This window comes from Humulus lupulus, chromosome 3 (assembly GCF_963169125.1).
Source record: "Humulus lupulus chromosome 3, drHumLupu1.1, whole genome shotgun sequence".
Classification (NCBI taxonomy): domain Eukaryota; kingdom Viridiplantae; phylum Streptophyta; class Magnoliopsida; order Rosales; family Cannabaceae; genus Humulus; species Humulus lupulus.
The window spans coordinates 37066369-37088010 of record NC_084795.1 but is presented as its reverse complement, the minus strand read 5'-3'; the positions used below and the strand labels follow the sequence as shown (position 1 = coordinate 37088010).

General features: G+C 38.3%; 1 protein-coding gene across 1 annotated transcript; it reads right to left on the bottom strand.

The window, feature by feature from the left end:
- Positions 1-19270: 19270 nt before the first annotated feature.
- Positions 19271-19944, bottom strand: LOC133823925 (probable indole-3-pyruvate monooxygenase YUCCA9). Its single transcript, XM_062256778.1, has 2 exons — positions 19633-19944; positions 19271-19498 (listed from the first exon to the last, which is right to left on the bottom strand). The coding sequence occupies exons 1-2, from the start codon at positions 19942-19944 to the stop codon at positions 19271-19273; spliced, it is 540 nt and encodes a 179-aa protein (XP_062112762.1).
- Positions 19945-21642: the final 1698 nt, after the last annotated feature.

Here is a 21642-nt window from a genome sequence, read left to right as displayed (position 1 = left end):
AAACACATATGAAAAAATAGCCTGTATAATTCCAACTTATTTTCTTTTATTTCATGCCAAGATTTTATACATACATATGATAAGTAACATGTGGTATTCAACTCAAGAAAAGACAAGACCCATTAAATGCAAATAGGCCAAAACAGAAAATAGGCCTGACTATCACTTCAACGTATTTACATAAAATCAGGTAAAGAACAACTCATGCATAAAATACTACTATGGTCGAACCCTGTAGGTAAAGGACACCAACTCTTATTCCAAGTCATGGCAATACATTTATTCACAACTTGTTTAATAACCATAGTTATGTTGTAAACAATATCATCATTTTAAAAATAATTAAACAACTCTCAACCAAAACATATTGTTGGCTGAGCCTATAAAGCAAAAATATATATACAGTTTTCTTTCATCACTTTTCTTCATAAATCAACTCCTATACATACTTCCTACTCAAACAACAAAATAAGAGAAAAACCACTTCTATAAATTAAAAATCCAAATACTACAAATTTTGATTCCCTTTCTAGAACATCAAATCACATAAAATCATGGCATTCACATTTATTCATAAACTTGTTTAAAAATCATATTTATAAATACAATGTCATAATTGCATCAAAATCACTGTGTTTACTCATGCTAGCTAATCACATATATTAAAAATAAAATTCAGCATGTTATCAACTTTTTATTTCTTTTCAAGCATATAGTCCATAAAATCATACGTTTTTTAATGAAATGAAAAGATGTGCCTAGACACACATAACCATGTTCCATTCTCAAATACAAAACGTGTGAACCTAATTTTTTATTCTAGTCATGACTGAAACACACAATAAATAATTACAACAAAGATTTATCCAATTTATCATCTTTATACCAAATAATATTCACAAGAAGATCATGGCCTTTGATAGCAAGAGATTAGTTTGACTAGCATACAATTTCCATATAGCCTATACCATGAAATCATAGCACTAAAAACACAAATACCTAAAATCATAGCACTAAAAACACAAATACCTAACATTCTCTTCTATATGGCATGGTCATGAAATAAAATACCATGCTGAAATTTAAAAAATATAAAACTATAAACACAATGCAACCCTAGCCAAAATATACATATTACCCAATGATAAAATGTATCACAAAACCTTATCATGCTTCTTATTCAATACATCAAGAGAAAAGAAAAATAAACAAATAGAGAACACCTTATTAATCTCTTGGTCGAACCCCCTTGGTATCCAAAAGAAACATATTGCAATAATCCACATAAAATCATAGCATAAAAATAAGAGATGAAAAAAAATTAAAACTATAACATGCTCCCTTTAGATCATATAGCAATGTATCACATTTTTTTCCAATATAAATAATGGATCCAAGTATTTTCAAAATCAAGAGTACCAAAACCAAAACATACTCTTCATGCAAGAATCAAACCACAACCCTAGCATGCTTTTCTATGAGAACAACCAACAAGAAAGGGAAAACAATAAAAAAATTCCATTACCTCTTGGTAGTGTAGATCAAAACTTAATTTTGTCTTCAAATAAAAATAAAAAAAAATGTGGTCAACCTTGCTAAATAGGGAAACCATATCCTTGCTTGCTAATCACTCACTCCCGCCACTCTCTCTCTACCTCTGTTCTCTTTTGTTTCTTTTTTACAACATGATCACATGCTATCTAAATAAGGAAACCCCCTATTTTCCATGTTCTAGTCTAGGCTCAAGCTCTTCTTCATGCATGCACACTTTACTTGCCATGCGCTCACACACACATCAACATGCACACAACACCTGAATTATAGAGGTTTCACACAGTTGATTGGCTTTTTGGTCAACTAACGCAACGTTAAATTAATTAATTAGAGAGTTTTCAATTACACAATCAATGAACCACAAATAAGCCAAAAACTTAATAACTATGAGCAATAAATGACAAACAACACCAGAATTATAGAGGTTCGGCCCCAAGAAATGGTAATGACCTACTTTCTCTAAGATTTGTGTTGATCTTAAGGGTTTACACAAGATAACCAATGAACACATGTAGATATCTAGGTGTAAAAGACAATACAAAATTGAATTGCTACTAACTATCAAGCCATGTTACTCGGCATGTTACTAGTGCTGGTCAGTAGGCCAATTTCGTGAACCCCCTCCACTGTGGTGGAGGTTTTGCATTTATAATGCTCTGTTAGGCCAGGGGCTGCACACGGCCTATCCAATGGTGGAAATATCCCATTATTCTCACAGGTTGTTACAGTACTATTTGTTAGGAAGCTTGACCAAGTCTTTCGGGTTGTTAGGTGTCCTCTGCGGGTGGCCAGTCAATTCTTGCAGACTTCTAACGGAGAGTGTAACTTCTTTTCACCGACCAGGTTTGGTTTTTCATCATGTCGACCAGCTATTCTCCTAGCAGGTGTACCAAGCAGTGACAGTGACTGTTATTTACTTGACAAGTGTATTCTGACTACCTCGTACTAATTGTTTGATGCCATGTGCCCATAGTGTGATGCCACGTCATATGTGCAAATTTTTTGGGATAACAATTGCCCCTCAAGTTTGCAATAGTGCTAAGCAGCGGAAACTTTCTTCTGGGGGCCATACCATCGCCTGGTCAGGGGTATAAGCTCATTTCCATGTGGCATAGCATCTAGTATAGTTAATAACCTTTTTATTTCTTCAAGTTTCCAAAAAATGAATTTTTCATTCTTTCCCGCCTCTTTTTGAAACCATAAAGTGTCATAATGGCTTTCTTCAATAGTTGTACCAAAGGTTATGCGGTTACTGAAGAGTGGGATGACGTGGGAGGAGGTTGAGGAGATGTGATTGGAGGGATGTGCATACAGACATGCTCACATGTCTGGGGAGACATGTCTGTAGCAGTTTAAAGGACTGCTGTATTAATGTTTAACAGGAGGGAGGATACACATCTTTGCCTATCAATAAAAGTTTTAATTCCATTTTTCACTTTACCCTATTCATTCTTCAAGCACATCAGACGTTCCGAGTTAAACTAAGCTCCAAAGCTTCTTACCCTCGCCTGTGCCTAGATGCTTATTAATGATGTTCCTCACCTCTGAGCACGTCCCGCAAGCCGACAGCAAGTAAGTTTCTCAACTTTTACCTTTCTGTTTTGGCCTGTACGAAAAATGATTCCTTTTTCACTGCATTTTTTTATTTGTGGTCGTGGATAATATTTTTGATAAATCCCTAGCTTTCATGAATCTATAATAGATGACTGTTTTGAGTAGCTTCTTAGCATAGGTAACCTGTTTTAACCTCTGATTTCGTAAAAAACTGAGTTTTCATGCCCCATTTTTGTTGATTTACGTTCGGTGTTCTTGAATAACACCAAGAACAGTTCTTGGAAAAAAATTTGAAAACCCTCCATTGCCTCGATTTTTCTTGACTTTTGATTCGGTCCGTTTGCTGGTCAGTACACCGTACCGTTTATTATCTTGGTTTAGTCAGCATGACACAAGGTGTCTATACCAACTGGCACTGTCTGGTGCTCTCACCTCATCTTTCCCCTTTTTCTTGTACGTGCAGAATACCGGGGAAGGTGATCACCGGACAAATTTGTAAACTCATCACTTGGGGACAACAATGGCACATATTAAACAAACTACCAGTGGTGCAGATGAGGAAGACCCCCATGTGGCACGTCGTACCACCGCTGGGATGTCTAGGAGGCTCTGCCCCCTGAGGAAGAGCTGAGCATCTCTGGGCAGGAAGGGGAGACCGAAACAGACTATGCCAAGGAGATCTACACTGAGGCCATTTTAACCCCTCACTAGAGATGGAGGAGGCCCCCCTATATGTAGCTCTAGCCAGCACCATCACTATCAAATAGTTGAAAACATCAAATAGCATTTCAAGCTCGAAGATGTTTCAATCCTCAAACCTACTACCTCACAGACTACCGAGGACCCCTGGACCCAATTATGTGCTTGGAGCAGGTTTCACATTATTCTTTCATACTTCCAAAGTGTGGCAGATTATTTTGGGCTTTGCCCCACCCAAATCAGTCCTAAAGGCATCAGGTTCCTCTCAGCCCTCTATGTTTTATACAAGTCCTTAAACTGGTTGGTGCCTTCTGCGCACGAAGTAAATTACCTTTTTGACCTCAAATCCATTCCTCGACAAGATCGTTTGGGGTATTTCTACTTTATCCATGGGGACTCTAACATTTATTTAGCTAATACCGAAGGTATCTCCAAGGTTGGGGAGTTTCCAGCCAATACTTCATTATAGCAGACTTTGCCACCAATCACTTGTCATTTCATCGTAACAATCCCTTCAACTGGCCGACCCCCACCAGGGAGATGGAGAAACGGGCCAAAGAACTAGCTGCCGTGGACCCTAGCAGCAAAGACTTGGTGGCCTTGACCACCACAGAAAAAATTCCAACTGTGTAATGACCCAACTACTTCTAAGACATTGGACCATTAAAACGACTAGACATAGCTACTATTTTGATACAAACATAAGAAATAACATAACATTATTGAAAACCCAAGATATTGTATCAATACAAAATAAAGTAAAAATATAAAATAAAATGTGATATTGTATGGGATCCCATTATTTATAAAACATAAAACATGAACTTTAATTCAATTGTTCAAAAAGTAAGGGTGGAATTACAAATGAAACATAATTCAAAAGACTAAATAACGCCATCCTCAATTGACACGCAGTCCATTCATTCCATTCATCCTTAACGCACAAGCCAAGCTGCCAAGAATCCTTCTGCCTTCTTTACTTATTTTCCCGCATCAAGCTAAAAATAAAGGAGGGAGCCTAATGCCCAGCAAGGAAAATCTACTAACACAAAAATCATAAATCATAAGATTAAATCAAAAACATATACTATAAAAAAAAACATATATCATATAGGACTACAATATTAATGGCCATTAACTCATTAACATGGCATGTGATAAACCATCTAGGTCCTCTGTCTACTAATCGAGGTAGGTTAGATCACATGGTAGTTTATGATAACCCATCTAGGTCCTCTACTGGTCGAGGTAGGGTAAATAATAACTCTAAACCATGAAAATGATAAATAATCTTTGGGTTTGCTATCTAAGCCCCAAGCGACATAAAAACATTGGGGTTTGCTAGCTAAGCAACTATAAGCATCGAGGACTACAAGACATATTCATACATATATATCATAACATAAACATATCCTAACATAAAAGCACATAAAATCTATCCTATTTTCCTTACCAAAAGCCAGGATATTTGGGAACAAGAACGGGATTAGAACACTCCTATAAACCAATGGTAAAAATGGTGAGTATCTCTAAAGAATAAAGATGAAATGAGAACTAAACCATCAAGAAGAAACTTACAAAGAAGAACCTTAAGTCTCAAGAAACTTAAATACCTAATCAAGAATCATAAACAAGAGTTAGGATTTGAGTAAAAGAAAACTAAAGAATCATAAAGAACTGAACTTAGGTATAAGAATACCTTGAATGATCTTATGGATGATCTAAACCTCAATACCAAAATCTCACTTCCCAAGTGTTTAGAAAAGCTTAGAATGAGAAAGCTTTTAACCCGAAACCCAAATGTATCTCTCTATAGTAACACTAGCAACTTGAAGGCTCTGAAGACTGCTTGAAGAATAAAGAAAATGACTGAGCACTAGGTCCTATTCATAGAGTTGAAGGAGTGAAACTAACCCTTTTAATTTGAATAAATAAATTATTATAAAATGAAAAAAGATTTGAATATTTGTTCAACAGACACCCAAAACTTGGTCAAAATCGTTCAAAGGCATCTCTAAGTGGTTAAGACTATTTTTAAATTTAAAAATCATCAACATTCAAAAATCATGCCTTGGAGCCGATATATCGCCCCCCATAGGCGATATATCACCTCCCCCAAATTCCCGAGCCCCGTTCGTACGTTCGTGCAAAGTCGACGTGTTTTCCATATCTTTCGTAGGCAATATATCAGACCCTAAGCAGCGATATATCGGCATACGTTGATAAATAAAACACGTATTTGCACTTTTTCATCATAATTTGAATTGAGTAAACAACTTTGACTGAGTCATAATACGATCCTAACAGCTTCTTGAAGGTTCTAGAGTTTCTAGATCTTTCTTTTATTAAAACTATTCATCAAAATACTTAATTTCTTTAATAAACATGATTATGACAAGTGGCATGCTCTTAATGGTTCTATCTAAACCTTAGGATATAATAAATATATTTCTAGAACCATCAATATTAATCAAACCTTATGTTATAATTAATATTCTTAAACTATAGGTTAAACTTATAAAATCCATAACTGTTGCTATGAGTTTCCAACTAATTCCCGGCTTGAACAAAAATCCATGGAATTTATCATACTACAAACTAATACTAACTACTACTACTATCTAGCTAGCTAAGTAAATATTCTAGGACACTACAAACTGTCGGGCTTTACCCTAATCCCAAAGCAAAGGTTAAGGGTGCCACCCCTACTAGGCAGTCGCATAGGAAGCCCTTGCCCAAGACTAGGTCACCCAGTTCACCACCACCCAGTAAAAAACAAACCCAACCGTCTATCCCCCCGTCTAGACCCTGCGTAGCCCGCCGAACAAGATGTTCTAAGGGAGTCGTTATAAGGGAGCCTGTCGAACACAACACTCCAAAAATTTTCGTTGCCCCCCAACCTGGAAAGGGAAAGAAAGATGAAGTAGAGCAAATAAATTCAAACTCATCAGACAGTGATGGGGATCTTCCGCTCGGGGTAGCCAACTACTCGGGGTGATCTGAAGAGGCTGACTTAACTCTCTTTTCATAACTCGTTTTTACTTTCGCTTAATTATGATTTTTTTTTGCTTGTGTTTTCCTTGCTCGGCACCTTTACTAACCATTTGCTTTTATTTTACAGATATGTCCTCCGCCTTTTTTAAGAAATTTTCCTAGAGGCACACTAGCAGTCCAAGCAGTGAGGCTCCCTCAGCCAAGCTCCAGAAAATTGACTCACCTGCCGAAGCTACCGAGCAGGTTTAGAAGACTCCTGAGTAGACTCCTTTTCGAAAAAAGGTACAGACTCCATTGTGCAAATCTAGCAAGAGCAAAGGACTCCATGCCAAGGAGGTTATCCATACAACCACTGCACCAGAGCCCGCTGCCCCGAGCAGAGCTCAAGAAGGTGTTGTTGAGGACCCTACCGAGGAGGTATATGGGCCTTTGAAAAAATTCATGGCCATCCATCAAGGACATATCAAAAGAATGTCCTCCTCTCAAGATGAATTTATGGATACCCTTGGTACCAAATCCCTGGAGTACATTGCTAGTACCAGTCTCCAGGATGTTGCCAGGGTAAGTAATTGACATGCGCGGTCTTGTTCTAAATTCTTTCATTTCATGTTGTAGGGCATGATGTCTGTCTGCTATGCTTATCACCATGCTAAGGGGGTGAGCAAGCAGGTGGTTGGCTTTGTAAAAGAGTCTGAGGACAAAGCCTCACAAGTTGCTCAGCTGATCGAGAAAATTTGAAATCTTCAACAGACCTCTGAGTAGATTACCAAAGAAAACAAGGGGTCAAGACTGTCGCCGAGTAGAGGAACCTCGACGCCAACTGGTTGGAGAGCAGGAATGAGGAGCCGAAGGACAAAAATGTTGCTGATGGGAGGGCGGCCCAGAAGGAGAAGGATAAGCTCACAAAGGCTCTTAAGAATGAGAAAACTGATAGGGTCGCTGATGCTAAATCTTTGGACGACTTCATATGATCACCTTCTATGATTTCTGGGTTCGCAACAAGGCGGCAGACTTTAGCTATTTGGGAGAGGCCTATGATGAGCTTATGCACTACTGCGTTGAGCAGGAGAAGAACGAGACCCTGGCTATCCTTACCGAGCAGCCTCCAGCCTCCGAGCCAGAGACTGTCGTGCCAACCACTAAACCAATTATCATAGCCCCTGAAGAGGATGCCTTGCCCCTCAGTCCAAGTGCTTCAACTGAGGCTCTAACTCTTGCCGACCAGTCCATCAGTCTCCCAGCCGAAACCCCTGTCGTTGAGCTCGACCAACAAATCTAGGGCTCTTAACAAATTCTATCTATTTTTTGCTTTTAATGTTTCATATTCTTAAACTTTTTTCCTTTAGGTCTGAACAAAGTGATTGAGCTAAGCAGTCTTTATCCTCGTGCAATTATTTTCTTTTTGTTGAAACAACATAGCTGAGTCGAGCATATTTTAATCTCGAGCACTTGACACATATCTAACATGCCTTTTATTTGAGTATATTTCTGCTCATACTTTATTCATTATTACTACTTGGCGTATACTGCTTTTTGGATCTGTGTGGCTCTGTTAACCGGAGCTATTCAATTTTTTCCGAACGAGTTGTAAAAAAAAATTGCTCAACCTTATCTACATATATTTTTTATGGCTCTTTTTGTTGCCTGGTATATACCGAGCAACATGCAAGCAATTTAACATTAAAAAAGATTAACATTTCTATGTCCTTTTAGTTACGCGCTTTTTCCTTTGCTTGTCCATGTATGACGATAGAGCCCCCCAAGTGACCAAGCATGATTCATAACTCTTGGGTTATCCTCTTGGTCACTTGCTAATTGACCAGAGTTGTTCGTAATAACCTGTTCGGTGGTACTTGGGTTTGCCAAAACCTACAAAGGTTTCATACACTGCCGACAATCCATGAAGTAAATCACTAGTTAGCAAGATAATCATTGTAAAGTAATGCTTGTAAAAATGGACAAAATTGTGTCTTATTGATTAAAAAAAATAATCATACAAGCTACGTCACTACATTGTAGCTTATATTCATAAATATTAATTATTACAATAAAGAGGAAAATCATGTCTGTGCATAATTAATAAAGCTAACTTTGGCTGGTCGGTGGAAGGGGCAATCTGTGCCTATATCGGCCAGTCAGCGATCACTTAAAAGTAATCTTTATTTGTAGTACTTCGTTAGGTGTTCCCCATTCCAGTAACGGGGGACAGGTACTAACTGAAGATCTTGGTCATACCGTGCTAGCTTGTACATGTCGAGCGGTACTATCTCTGTGACCGGGTAAGGGCCTTCCTAGCTTCCATAGCACTCTTGTTGATGCATCTCGAGTTTCTGGGAATATTCTTCACGGGACTAGATCTCCCACGTCAAACTTTTGTTCCTTAACTCTAGAATTGAAGTACTGGGCAACTTTTTGCTGGTGGGCAGCCAGGCGTATGTTGGACTTTTCAGGTCTTTCTTCAATTTGGTCCATGGATTCAGCTAGTAGCTGGTGATTACGACCTTGGTCATATGCCGCACGTCGGTAAGATGGGGGAGTTACTTCAACTCGTAACATTGCTTTATACTCATATGTGAGTGCAAAGGGAGGTATCACGAGTAGTTGTTCACTTGGTAGTTCTTTATGACCAGACTACCTTAGGCAGTTTCTCTGGCTAGTTTCGCTTAGCTTTTTCTATATGCTTCTTCAGAGTGTCTTTGAGAGTTTTGTTAACTACTTCTACCTGCCTGTTTGGTTGTGGGTGCGAGACTACTGAGAAACTTTTCGTGATGTCATGTCTAGCACATAAATCAATAAAAAAATTGCTATCAAACTGTGTGTCATTGTCAGACACTATTTTCTAGGGTAGACCGAACTTACAAATTATATTTTTCACCAAGAAGTCCAGTACTTTTTTGGAAGTAATGGTTGCTAGTGGCTTGGCCTCCGTCCAAATAATCCACTGCTACTACTGCATACTGTACTCCCCATTTTCCTTTTGGCAACCAACCTATAAGGTCAATTCCCCAAATGAAAAAGAGCCTCGGACTTTGCATCTGAGTAAGTTCGTTTGGGGCTACCAGGGGGATTTTGGCAAACCTCTGACACTTGTCACATTTTATAACATATGCCATGGAATCCTCTTTCATTGTTGGCCTGAAGTACCCTTGCCTCTGAATTTTCTTAGATAAACTTTGCCACCCTGCATGGTTCCCACAGAAACCCTCATGTACCTCCTCCAGCAGCCGTCCTGATTCTGTTTGGTTGACTCATCTGAGTAATGGCATGGAAAACCCTCTTCTATACATAAACTCATCCAGGATTAGGTACCGAGCAACTTTCCTCATCAGTTTGCTGGATTCATTAAGACTGTTGGGCAGGACTCTATGTTCTAGATAAGCTACAATCGGGGTCATCCAGGATGGAGTGTTGTCTATCTGAATGATTGGTTCTGGCAGATTGATGCTAGGTTTGACCAGGTATTCAATAGGAACCAGGTTGGCCTTGTCCACCACAGAACTGCTGGCCTGTCTGGTTAGTGCATCTGTTGTGGCGTTCTGTTCTCTTGGTATCTGCTAGATGGTGTATTTCTTGAGCTGAGCGAGTAGGTCTTTGATCTTACTAAGAAAGGTGTTCTGAATTTTTCTATACGCAAGTATACATAGTCGTGTCAAGTAGTAAATTCCGTAAGAACAGATATCGTCCCACAGAGACTGTCTCCCAAGTACCACTAATTGATTTTCGAATTCTATTTGGTTAATTAAAATTTAAGTGAACGATTAAAAATAAAAGAAATCCTATAAACTCTGAACCAAACTTAAAGAACTGGAAACAAAACAATGAATCACTACTTAAGAATCAATAATAAAAACAACCTAGGAATTAATTTCATCAACTGTTCATTCTATTAATTTTAATAATCAATTCTAAATCTCTTTTTTCTATTCTAATAGCAGGTTAATATAATCGATTCCTATTCTTTTTCAAGATATAAGATCTCAATCTATATGCAAGTTTTCTACATTTCTGTGATAAACTTGAACATATAAAAGGCATTAAACATGGAAACCTAATTACTACACAAGTCATATAGGTACTTTCGTCCAATATGCACCCTATGTCTATATAATGATAGAATATTCAATTCTCATCTTTCGAATTTTGAATCAAAAACATTAAATCAAGAAAATAGTGATCAATTATTTACTAGCATTAAACACACATCATATAAATTAGAATAGAAAAGAAGTATCACTAGAAATTCATAATAAAATTAAATAGAAATCCCAGAGACTACATTAATTCCTAGATAAAAGAAATTAGTTCATAAATGCCATGATGAAAATAAACTGCAAATAATTGTTCATAAAATTAACCTAAGAATTCAGATGAAAAACAGAGAAAATAATTACAGCAGCCTCTTTTTATCTAGGGTTTATAAAACTTCCAGTCCTCCTATAATCGCATAATAACGTCCCTTAAATAGCCCTCCAAGGTTCCCAAGTGAAAATACCAAAACACCCTTCAAAAAGTCGAATAAAATCTTAAAATCGCATCACCAGCGCTATAGCGCTGCATTCTTAGCGTTGTAGCGCTATTATCAGTGGCAAAACGCTTCAAAATCTGGGGCACTAGTGTCGTAGCGCTCTTATTGTAGCGCTGTAGCGCTAAAGTCAGAACCAAAACCCTGAAAGATTTCTTCCTAGCGTTGTAGCGCTATGGTTGTGGCGCTGTAGCGCTAAAGTCAGATTCATTCTTCCTTCGAAGTCCTTCATAGCGCTACGGCGCTCCCTTGGTAGCGCTATAGCGCTATTAACAGCACCCAAAATTGCACCTTTCCATCCTGATTTTGTTTCACTTTCACTCATTTTCACTATTTTTACCATTTTAGCATTAAAAACCTGAAACATGAAAAAACGAACGTAATTATGAAATAAAATAATCCTAAACTAACGAAAAACACCCTAAAAACTAGACCATAAACGAGCCTAAAACTCGTTTATCAATAGGCCATCATTTTTTCTCCCCGAGCAATGTACTCACTGAGGACCTGAATGACAACAAGTTGTGAATCACTGTACATGTCCAAAAATCTAGCCTTCACTTCTTTTGCTAACTTCAGCCCTGTGATTAATGCTTCGTATTTCGCTTCATTATTATATGCATTAAACTCAAAACGGAGTGCATAATGGATGTGTTACCCTTCAGGTGTGATGAGGGAAAGACTGACCCCAAACAGCTGGTCAGTAAATGATCCATCGACGTGTAGCTTCTAGACTTAGCGTTATTCTTCGGAATAAACAGGGCTTGATTCGGGGTGCTCGGTGTTCTGCTCAGCACATGTACCGGGTGGCGATCCAGACTCTGATGGCTACTCCGCCATTTCCTAGTCTATACCTGGAAAACTGGTACATTCAACTACAAAATATGTGAGAGCCTGGCCTTTAATTGTTGTTTGAGGTTGGTAGGTGATTTCATAATGCCCGAGCTCTATAGACCATTTGAGTAACCGACCGGAGGTGTCCGACTTTTGCAGAACTTGGCGTAATGGTTGGTCAGTAAGAACCTTTATGGGATGAGATTGGAAGTATGGGCAAAGTTTTCTGTAAGATAAGAGTAGGTAGTAAGTTAATTTTTCAATTAGAGGATACCTGCTCTCGGCTTCGACTAGCCTTTTACTGACATAGTAGATTGGATGTTGAATCTTGTTTTCTTCTCTGACCCGGACTGCACTGGCAGCGTGTTGAGTTACTGCTTGGTATATGCACAATTCTTCGTCTTCTAGAGGATTTGAAAGGATTAGGGGTTGTGCCAGCTACTGCTTTAGAGCTTGGAAGGCTTGTTCACACTCCTCGGTCCAATTAAATTTCTTTGTACCTCTAAGGATATTAAAAAACGGAATACACCTACTATTGGATTTGGATACAAATCTGCTTAGTGATGTTATGCGTCCTGTTTGGCTCTGCACGTCCTTGATCAGGCCGAACGGAATAACTCTATAATAGTACAGCCCCACATCCGTGTGGAAGCTGGTGTGCTCCTAGTCGGGTGGATGCATGCTTATGTGGTTGTACCCCGAGTAGGCATCCATAAAGGTTAAGATTTTGTGGTCGGCTGTAGCGTCCACCAGCTGATCGATTCTTGAAAGTGGGAAGCAGTCCCTTGGGCATGCTTTATTTAAATCTGTGAAATCTATGCACACCCTTCACTTATTATTAGGCTTTGGTACCAATACGGGATTGTAGACCCATACTAGATAGAAGGCTTCCTTGATGAAATTGTTATTTCGGAGCTTCTCCACCTCCTCCATCAATGCCTTTGCCCTCATTTGATCTAGTAACTTCTATTTATGTTGTACGTGCTTGAAGTGTTCGGTATCGATGTTGAGGGCGTGGCTTATAACGGTTGCATAGATCCCCACCATATCATCATGATACCAGGCGAATACATCTTGGTTGTCCCATAGGAGCTGGATCAAGGCGGATCTTATCTTCCCAGACAACCCTTTCCCTACTTTAACAACCCTGGTCGAGTGCTTTGGGTCAACCAGGACTTTCTTCTAATTCTTCGACTGGACCCACCCTTGTATCAATATCCCCAAAACGAGGTCTATGTCCTCCCCCCGTTTTGGGCTACACCCTATTTCTGGTTACGGGAGCCTACAGGCTATACGGTACACACTGTCTTCCATGCCTTTTTTACTAATGAATTATAAAATTCTCTGGCAACCAGTTGGTTCCCTTTGAGACACCCTATATCTGCCTGGGTTGGGAATTTTATGAGCAGATGGAAAACTGAAGTGATAGCTCGAAGGTCATACAGGAATGGTCGCCCTATCATGGCATTGTATAGAGAGGGGATGTCGATTACTACGAACAAATCCATTACTGTGTTGTTGTTAGGTGTCATCCCCACTGTCAAAGGCAACCTTATGCTTCCTACTGGGGCCATGCTATTCCCTATAAACCCATACAGTAGCTGTTCACATGGTTCTAGATCTCTGATGCTTAAATTCATTCTTTCCAAGGTATTCTTGAACAGAATGTTGGCAGACGACCCATGGTCAATCATTGTTTTGGGCATGATCATATTAGCGATCTATACTTCTACCACGAAAGGATCATTATGTGGATGATGTACGTGTCTTGTGTCTTCCTCGTTTAATGTGATGGGCTCACACTCGTAGCGAGGTTATTTTGGGAGTACGTTCCTAGACACCCAGTACATCTTCCTCCTGCTCGAACCTAAGAGAGCGAGCATGCCTTTCTCGAGCTTTTCCGGAGTTGCCGGCCAAATTCGGTCTGCCACAAATCATATATAGCCGACCAACAACTGGTGGTGGTAAGAGAGGCTGATTGCTCTAATACTGTTGAGACTGTTGCTTAGGCGGTTGTTGAGGATGTTGGTCAGCAGTCAGCCATACATACCTCTTCAGATGAGCATTATTTTTTTGAATGAGGAATTCTATCTCCTCCTTCAGGTGGTTACATTCATTGGTTTCATGACCATAGTCATTGTGAACTAGCAGAACTTAGTCATATCCCGTCTGTTAACATTCTTCCTCATTGGTGGATGTCTTCTGTATGGTATGACTGCCTGTGTAGCATTGAAAACATTTGCACGGGGCTCCAACAGGATGGAATAAGTAGTAAACTTAGGAACATATTCTCGTGATTTGGGCTACTCGGCGGTCTTAGTCTTTTTATTGTCATTATGGTTACCGCTACTTCTAGCCCCATTACTGTGTTTTCCATTCTTAGCCTCATTCTTACCTCCCTCTGCAGGGTTAGCGATATTCCCAGCATATGTTTTCCCCTGATCAACAGTTGTCTGAGTTTGATTATCCACCTTCCGCTCGACTTCCTCAAGCTTGATGAATTCCTCTGTCCGATCAAGTCATTCCTGGATGGTATGCGGAGACTTCCTTTTCAAATTTCTCCAAAACAGCCTCTTTACTTTGACTCCCGAATTAATGGCTATCAATTTACCGTCATCACTAAGGGATTTCACTCTGGTGACTTCTCGCATAAAACATTGAATGTATTCCTTTAAAAGTACATTTTCTCTTTGTTTTAGGTCCAGCAAGTCATTCGGCTTGGCCAGAAGAGGCATTGCTGAAAAGGATTGGGAATAGACCCTCGTTGTAGCTTGAAGAACCATTGTTGGGTGATTTCTGATAGGGTGACCGGGAAGATCCTGCACTTGGCATCATCCCGAACCCCCTGGAGATCACTCTGCAGTTCAAAGCTGTGAACCTGGGACATTGGGTCTTCCAGTCTAGTGTACATCTTCCATGTCAACATTTTGAATTTGACAGGTATGGACAGCTGATTAGTACGTTCCAAAAATGGGGAACCTCTCTACCCCTCCATTTCAATATCTGTTAACTTGGGGGTTGTCAAGTCCCTTACCAGTTGGGTTAACAGATCCAACTGGGCCTGGATGTTAGGGTCTGCAGCTGCCTAGGTTGTGCTGTATTGTGGACCTCATCCATTCTCAGGTCCTAAACAGGCTCAAGCGGAGCTATGTTGTTCAAATCCTGATTTTCCCTACTACAATTAAGATCATGTCGAAGGTCTTCACCTCCCATGGGACCCATTCGGTTGAAAACAAAGTTTGGCCGAGGCCTGCCTCCAGCATTTTGGCTATTTTCTCGACATAGTACTGGAGGTACTCCCTAAAACCCTCCACCTTGGGGTAGTTGGTTATTTGGGATATCCTGCCCTTGTGGGACAAATGGTCCTTCGGGCTAGTTACCTCTCTAACCCTAGTTATTGTGTTGGCCTCAATCATTTTGCTGGAAAACTTGGCTCACTACCTCATCATGGTCATACCCATCATCATAATGGGGTTTGTATGCACTACTAACTTCCGGCTTCTCTCTTCAGGATCTTGGTCGGTATTCTTGGTATTGTCTATACCGACCAGGCTGTTGCTGGTAATTTTGGGGTGACCATTCTTATTCGGCGTCGATGCTTGGGGGTTACCATCCCGTCCTGCAGCGCTACAATTTCTGTCATGGCCACCGCTCTGAGATCTTGGCTGAAAGTTTCATGCTTGGTCCTGTCCCATGCCGCGCCTTGGAAGGACCTACTCATCAGGCGATAAGGGCTGCCTATTGTTGTTGGCTTGGACGCCCCATCCAGATCTGTGACTCCTGGTTGGACCCTGATTCCCATTCTAAGGTTGATCCTCTGGTCCATGCATGACACCCTCACCAAAACCAAAAACGAGAAGACATTGTTGGTTTTGGGCAGTAGTTTCAGCTGCAGTTCCCATACATTGGGTTTGCTGCTATTGCATATGGATTCAACAGCTTCCCTAGTCTAGCGCTCCATGTCTTCCTGACAAGATTGCACCTCCTCGGCATGTTGATCCAGCCATTGTTGGAAGTGTCTCCTTTGTTTTTCAAAAGCCTCATTAAGGTCCTCCTAAGAAGTAGCTCGCCCCTGATTCATGATGACAGGCTGATCTTGCATCTACCCCAAGACTTATTTTATCTGCTCATATAGTCGAGGACCTCCAGCTCTTGGCCCTGGCTAGTCGATGCCCCTTGCAACCACACCACCTGACATTCCTACATGGGTGATTCCAGCAGAGGCAGCAGCTCTGTGTCCTGGTGCAATGGGCCCAGCAGTTTCACCCCCCGACACTAGATGGCTTCCTAGGTAGCAACTCACCTCGCTATCCATTCAAATTGCTCATCGATGGAACTTGGTAAGAGATTTCAACCTCAGGCTCTAGAGGCTCTTGGCTTGACCTTCTGGTTGAGAACACCATCCTTGCGGCAATGGAATCTAAATGTGATTGTCTTGGGCTCTCAATGAAAGCACCAAAATGTCTACTGACTTTTTGATCAACTAACGTGGAATTAAATTAATTAATTAGAGAGCTTTCAATTAGACAATCAATGAACCATAAATAAGCCAAAACCTAATAACTATGAGCAATAAATGACAAACAACACTAGAATTATAGAGGTTCGGCCCAAAGAAATAGTAATGACCTACTTCCTCTTAGATTTGTATTGATCTTAAGGGTTTACACAAGATAACCAGTGAACACATGTAGATTTCTAGGTGTAAAGGACAATACAGAATGGTAGAATTGCTACTAACTATCAAGACGGGCTGCTCGGTATGTTACTGGTGCTGGTCAGTAGGCCAATTTCGTGAACCCCCTCCACTGTGGTGGAGGTTTGAGTTTATAATGCTCTATTAGCCCAGGGGCAGCGCACGGCGTAACTGATGGTGAAAATATCTCATTATTCTCGTAGGTAGTTACAGTCCTATTCCTTAGGAAGCTTGAGCAAGTCTTTAGGGCTATTAAGTGTCCTCTGCAAGTGGCTAGGCGATTCTTGCGGACTTCTAATGGAGAGTGTAACTTCTTTTCGCTAACCAGTTTTGGTTGTTCGTCATGGCGACCAGCTATTCTCCTGGCAGGCGTACCAAGCAGTGACTGTTATTTACTTGTCAAGTGTATTCCGACCAGCTTGTACTGACTGTTGGATGCCATGTGTCCACAATGTGATGCCACATCATATGTTCAAATTTTTTGGATAACACACACACATGCACACGAAATAAAGAAAAATAAAATTAATTATTCACATATTCAATTTGACAATTAAATAAAATAAAAATAAAAATAAAACAAACATTTAAATATTCATAACATACACACTTTGATAAAATAAATAATTAACAAACTATTTACATAAAATAAAATAAAAATATTTGGTTCGTTACAGTTTGGGGTCTTGGGGTTAAGATTTCAAAGCATTTTCTCGCATTCTTTTTCTTTGACAAGGTGAGACCTATGTCTTGTTCTTGTTGTTCTTTCGATTTCTTGATGGATTTTCTTGAATAGTTGTTATTGAACATTGTTGAGATGAAACTTTATTAGAAATATATTTATAGTCATTGTTTTTTTTTTTTTTTTGCATCGGTTATTGAACATTGGACATTCACTTCTTGGGTGTGTTTGGCTATTTATAGGATAATGTCGTGAGGGAACATAGATGTTTGTTGACTAAGGATGGAAATGGGGTGAGGACTTTGCAGGGAGTGCTCCCCATTTTCCCATCCCCATTAGCCATTTTATTCCCTGTCTCCTCCCCCATCCTTGCATACTCCCTATCGAAGGTAGGGCGGAGAATTCTCATGGGGCCGGACCCACTTATTTAAAAAAAGGTAAATTACATAAACAACAAATATCAATATATCACACTATGTTAATAGTTCAAAGTACTAAATATTGTTCAAAATAAATTTTAAAATATTTAAAATGTCACTAATATTCTACAAAAATACATAAAGAAAAAACATGTTAAATAAATTAAAAAATTAGGCAAGTTCCTTAGTCCCTCACGGGACTTAGTCCAACAAGTGGGACCCAAAAAAATTGCCAAGTGTCAAGCTATTAAATTATTTGGTGTTTTTATTATTAAATTTTTTTACTTGATGAGCCGGTGATGTAAACCGGTTGTAAAAAAATATTGAATCATGGTCTGAAAAGTATGGGCAAAATAGTAATTTGCAGGTAAAAAAAGTCTACAGTGGAGGGCAATAAGGTAAAATTAGTATTGTGTTCAAACATATTTACGATATTGGGAAAGTAATGTTTAGGAGTTACTTAGTAATTTTAAAGGAGTAGTCAGGAATAACGTTGTATGTAAAAGTAATGAATTTCCCAGTAACTCATCTGCATATAAGTAACATTTTGATGTCGGTAAGTAATATTAAATAGAGTGGTTAGTAATAACATAATAGCTGAATTAAAAAAAGTGAAAGTAATTATTGTTTGTTTTTTTGCGAGTAACAAATGAATTGTCTTAATGAATATCTCAGTTTTGTTTGACTTTATTAATGGTTAGAAGAAGGAATTACCATTGATTATGTAGCTTTAGGTTGTATAGTTAATTTAGAATGAATTTTGGCTATTATATGGTATTTGGTATTTGGTATGTAAGACTTTCCCTTTGCATAAGTTATTTTATAATCTCCTGATGTGTAACACAATTAAAGTATAATAATAATAATAATAATAATACCACTAAATGTACCATATTTAAGTTATAATATTTATATGGTTGCTCGATTAGGAGTCACTACTTCGTTAAAAAAAAGTGTGATTAAAATATTTCTATCATAAATGGAGACTAAAAATTTAATCTCATACAATTGATGAGATTAATGTTGTAGCTGAAAGTAAAATAATGTTGTAGCTGAAAGTAAAAAAGTAAAAAATATCAAATTGATGAGTATGATCTACCACACGAAATTTGTTTAGAAAATGCCTTTTTTTTCTTAGCACAGACCAGTACTCACTAGATGTAAGTACTCACTAGATGTAATAAAGTTGTTTTTAATTACCCAGAGAAATTTGTTTACGTTGTTGTTATACACCTTAACTATACAATTAGTGAGAATTGGGTTATTATTATTTTTTTATTTTGATTTTTTGGGATTTTTCTTCTTCTTCTTCTTCTTCACATTTGAGATATGCAACGTCTGTGACAAGCAGTGGCTCTCTTGGTCTGTTGTCTGGTTTCAAGTTTCCAGACCTTGCCAATATCTTGAGTTATTCTCATGGCATCTGAGGAACCACCAGAGAGCCCTCTCCTTGTGAACCCAACTGCGTAAAGACCAGCATTTCCCTTCCAACCTTGTGGAAATGGGGATTTGGGGAATCCATTTTTGGAGAAAAATTCACCTTCCTGTTTCATAGCAAAACCAGAATAAGATCAGTATAAATGAATAAAAACGACTCTGATCGAAGAAAGCTTTTTTGGGCTTTCCTCTGTTTTTGAAACTAAAAACAGAGTAACTTTTTTTCAGAACATTTTCTCACCTGAAGCCATGAAGGAACGTTGCCGCGATAACCAGTAGCGAGAATGACTGAGTCAATGTCGAGAGTTTCGCCATCGACGAGTTCAACTTGGTTGCGTGTGAATCTCTTGATTCCGGCAACGACTGTAATATCTCCGGATTTGATCTTCTCTAATGTTCCAATATCTAAAACTGGGGTCTTTCCTTCTGTGTTTTTCAGCGTTAATGGTCCTGTTGAAGGTCTTTTTAGGCCATATTTTTCAATGTTTCCAAGAACCAACCATGACAAGAACAACATGAGCTTGTCAACGAGCCAGAGTAGGAGCCATGCCATTAATAAAACAGCGAGTTCGAATGTTGATTTTCTGAAAAAATTTCTCTTATTTGCTTAAACAAATTAAAAACAAACTAAATGGCAATCGGTACCCGATTAAAGGGGGTCCCTAAGAGTATATGTGTATTTTTGTACCATTCAATTAACAAATGTAAATCCAACAATTCACTCTAAAAACTAACATATCCTATGGCTCACAATAATTGTTGGACTAAGTCCTAAAAATGGCAACTAAAGGATAACATTTTCTGTCCTAACAAGTTCTGTTTAATTTTTAATTTATTTTATAATAATTTTTTGAGAAGTTCTTTAGTCCCTTAATTGCCATTTTTAGGACTTAGTCCAACAATTATTGTGAACCATAGGATATGTTAGTTTTTAGAGTGAAATGTTGGATTTAAATTTAAACAGAACTTGTTAGGACAGAAAATGTTATCCCCACCCCCTCTGTTTAACATCCCATGAAAGGGCGCAGGATCTGCGAGGCCGCAACATGCCGCATCATGCAGGTAAAATTTCCATCTCAATCTATTGTCGACCCTTTATCTCATTTAATTACTGCAATTTCTTTTAATAAGAATTCGTGTATCTTGAGGATTTTGATGGTCTAGCAATCAATTATTATTTTATTTTTTTATTTGGTTGCTAGTAATTGTACAGTTTCTTTTTTAAATACGAAAATTCAGTGATTTTTTTCCTCCACTAAGTTTGATATAGTAGTCTTTTAAATAAGACAAATAGTTAGGAAATTAATATGGAAAAAAACAAGAGGACAGCATTATTAATATTATCTTGAGAGTTTTAGAGTAGTCTTTTTAAAAAATACATATATAAAGGCTGTGTCCTTATTATCTTCAATACCACGTGCTTGATGTGAGTGGTGGCTGCTAGAAAAAACTTGCATAATTAGAGGGTATATAGCTTGTCCTTCGTACACCTACTATAATTGTTTTAGTTTTTGAGATTTTATTTTAATTTTATTATTTTTTTCAGCAATTTTGTTATTTTCTTTTTACGATACAATTTTTATAAAAGATTTTATTTTTAATTTATTGTAAGTTATTTCTTTTAAATTTCTTTTTAATATTTTTTACTGCATGTTTTTTTTAAGTTATATATCTGATTAATCATCTTCAAGATAGTGAGTTAAATAATTAGTTACCTGATAGAGTTACTATCACGATGACCTAACATTTGTTACCATTACAATAACCGTCCACCTAAACTCACCATCAGAGCGTCTCATATTGTCTTCTCCTTCCACTTTTTCTAATTTCTGGCAATAGTACCATTTGCTCTCGTCCAAACATTATAAAATAAGGCACCTTTCCCAGTGCGTTACACGAAACAAGCAAGGCCAAGTTTCTTTTGTTGACACGTTTCGTAAAATAGACAGGGAAACACTCTTTTGTTTTAGTTTACTATTTGATGTTTATATAGTTATAAATACTCTTTTTATTTGTTTATGCTCTTTTGGTTATTAAGTATAGATTTTGTTTTATTGTAAGTGTAAAAAAATTAGGTTTAGAGGAGATTAGTAAGAAGACTTTGTGTTTGACTTGGAAAATTTTACTTGGGACTTGGAGAAATCATAAATTAGGAATTTGTGAACACTTATGTATTTATTTATTTTTTGTTTTATAATTTGAATAAATGCATGTTGTGTTAGTGAAACTTATATATATTAATCTTGTATGT

Excerpts from the sequence above, each read along its gene's own strand:
- LOC133823925 (XM_062256778.1), bottom strand. The coding sequence starts at position 19,944 with ATGGCATGGCTCCTACTCTGGCTCGTTGACAAGCTCATGTTGTTCTTG. Across the intron at positions 19,499-19,632 it reads ACGTTCCTTCATGGCTTCAG|GAAGGTGAATTTTTCTCCAA; the intron begins GTGAGAAAATGT and ends GCTATGAAACAG.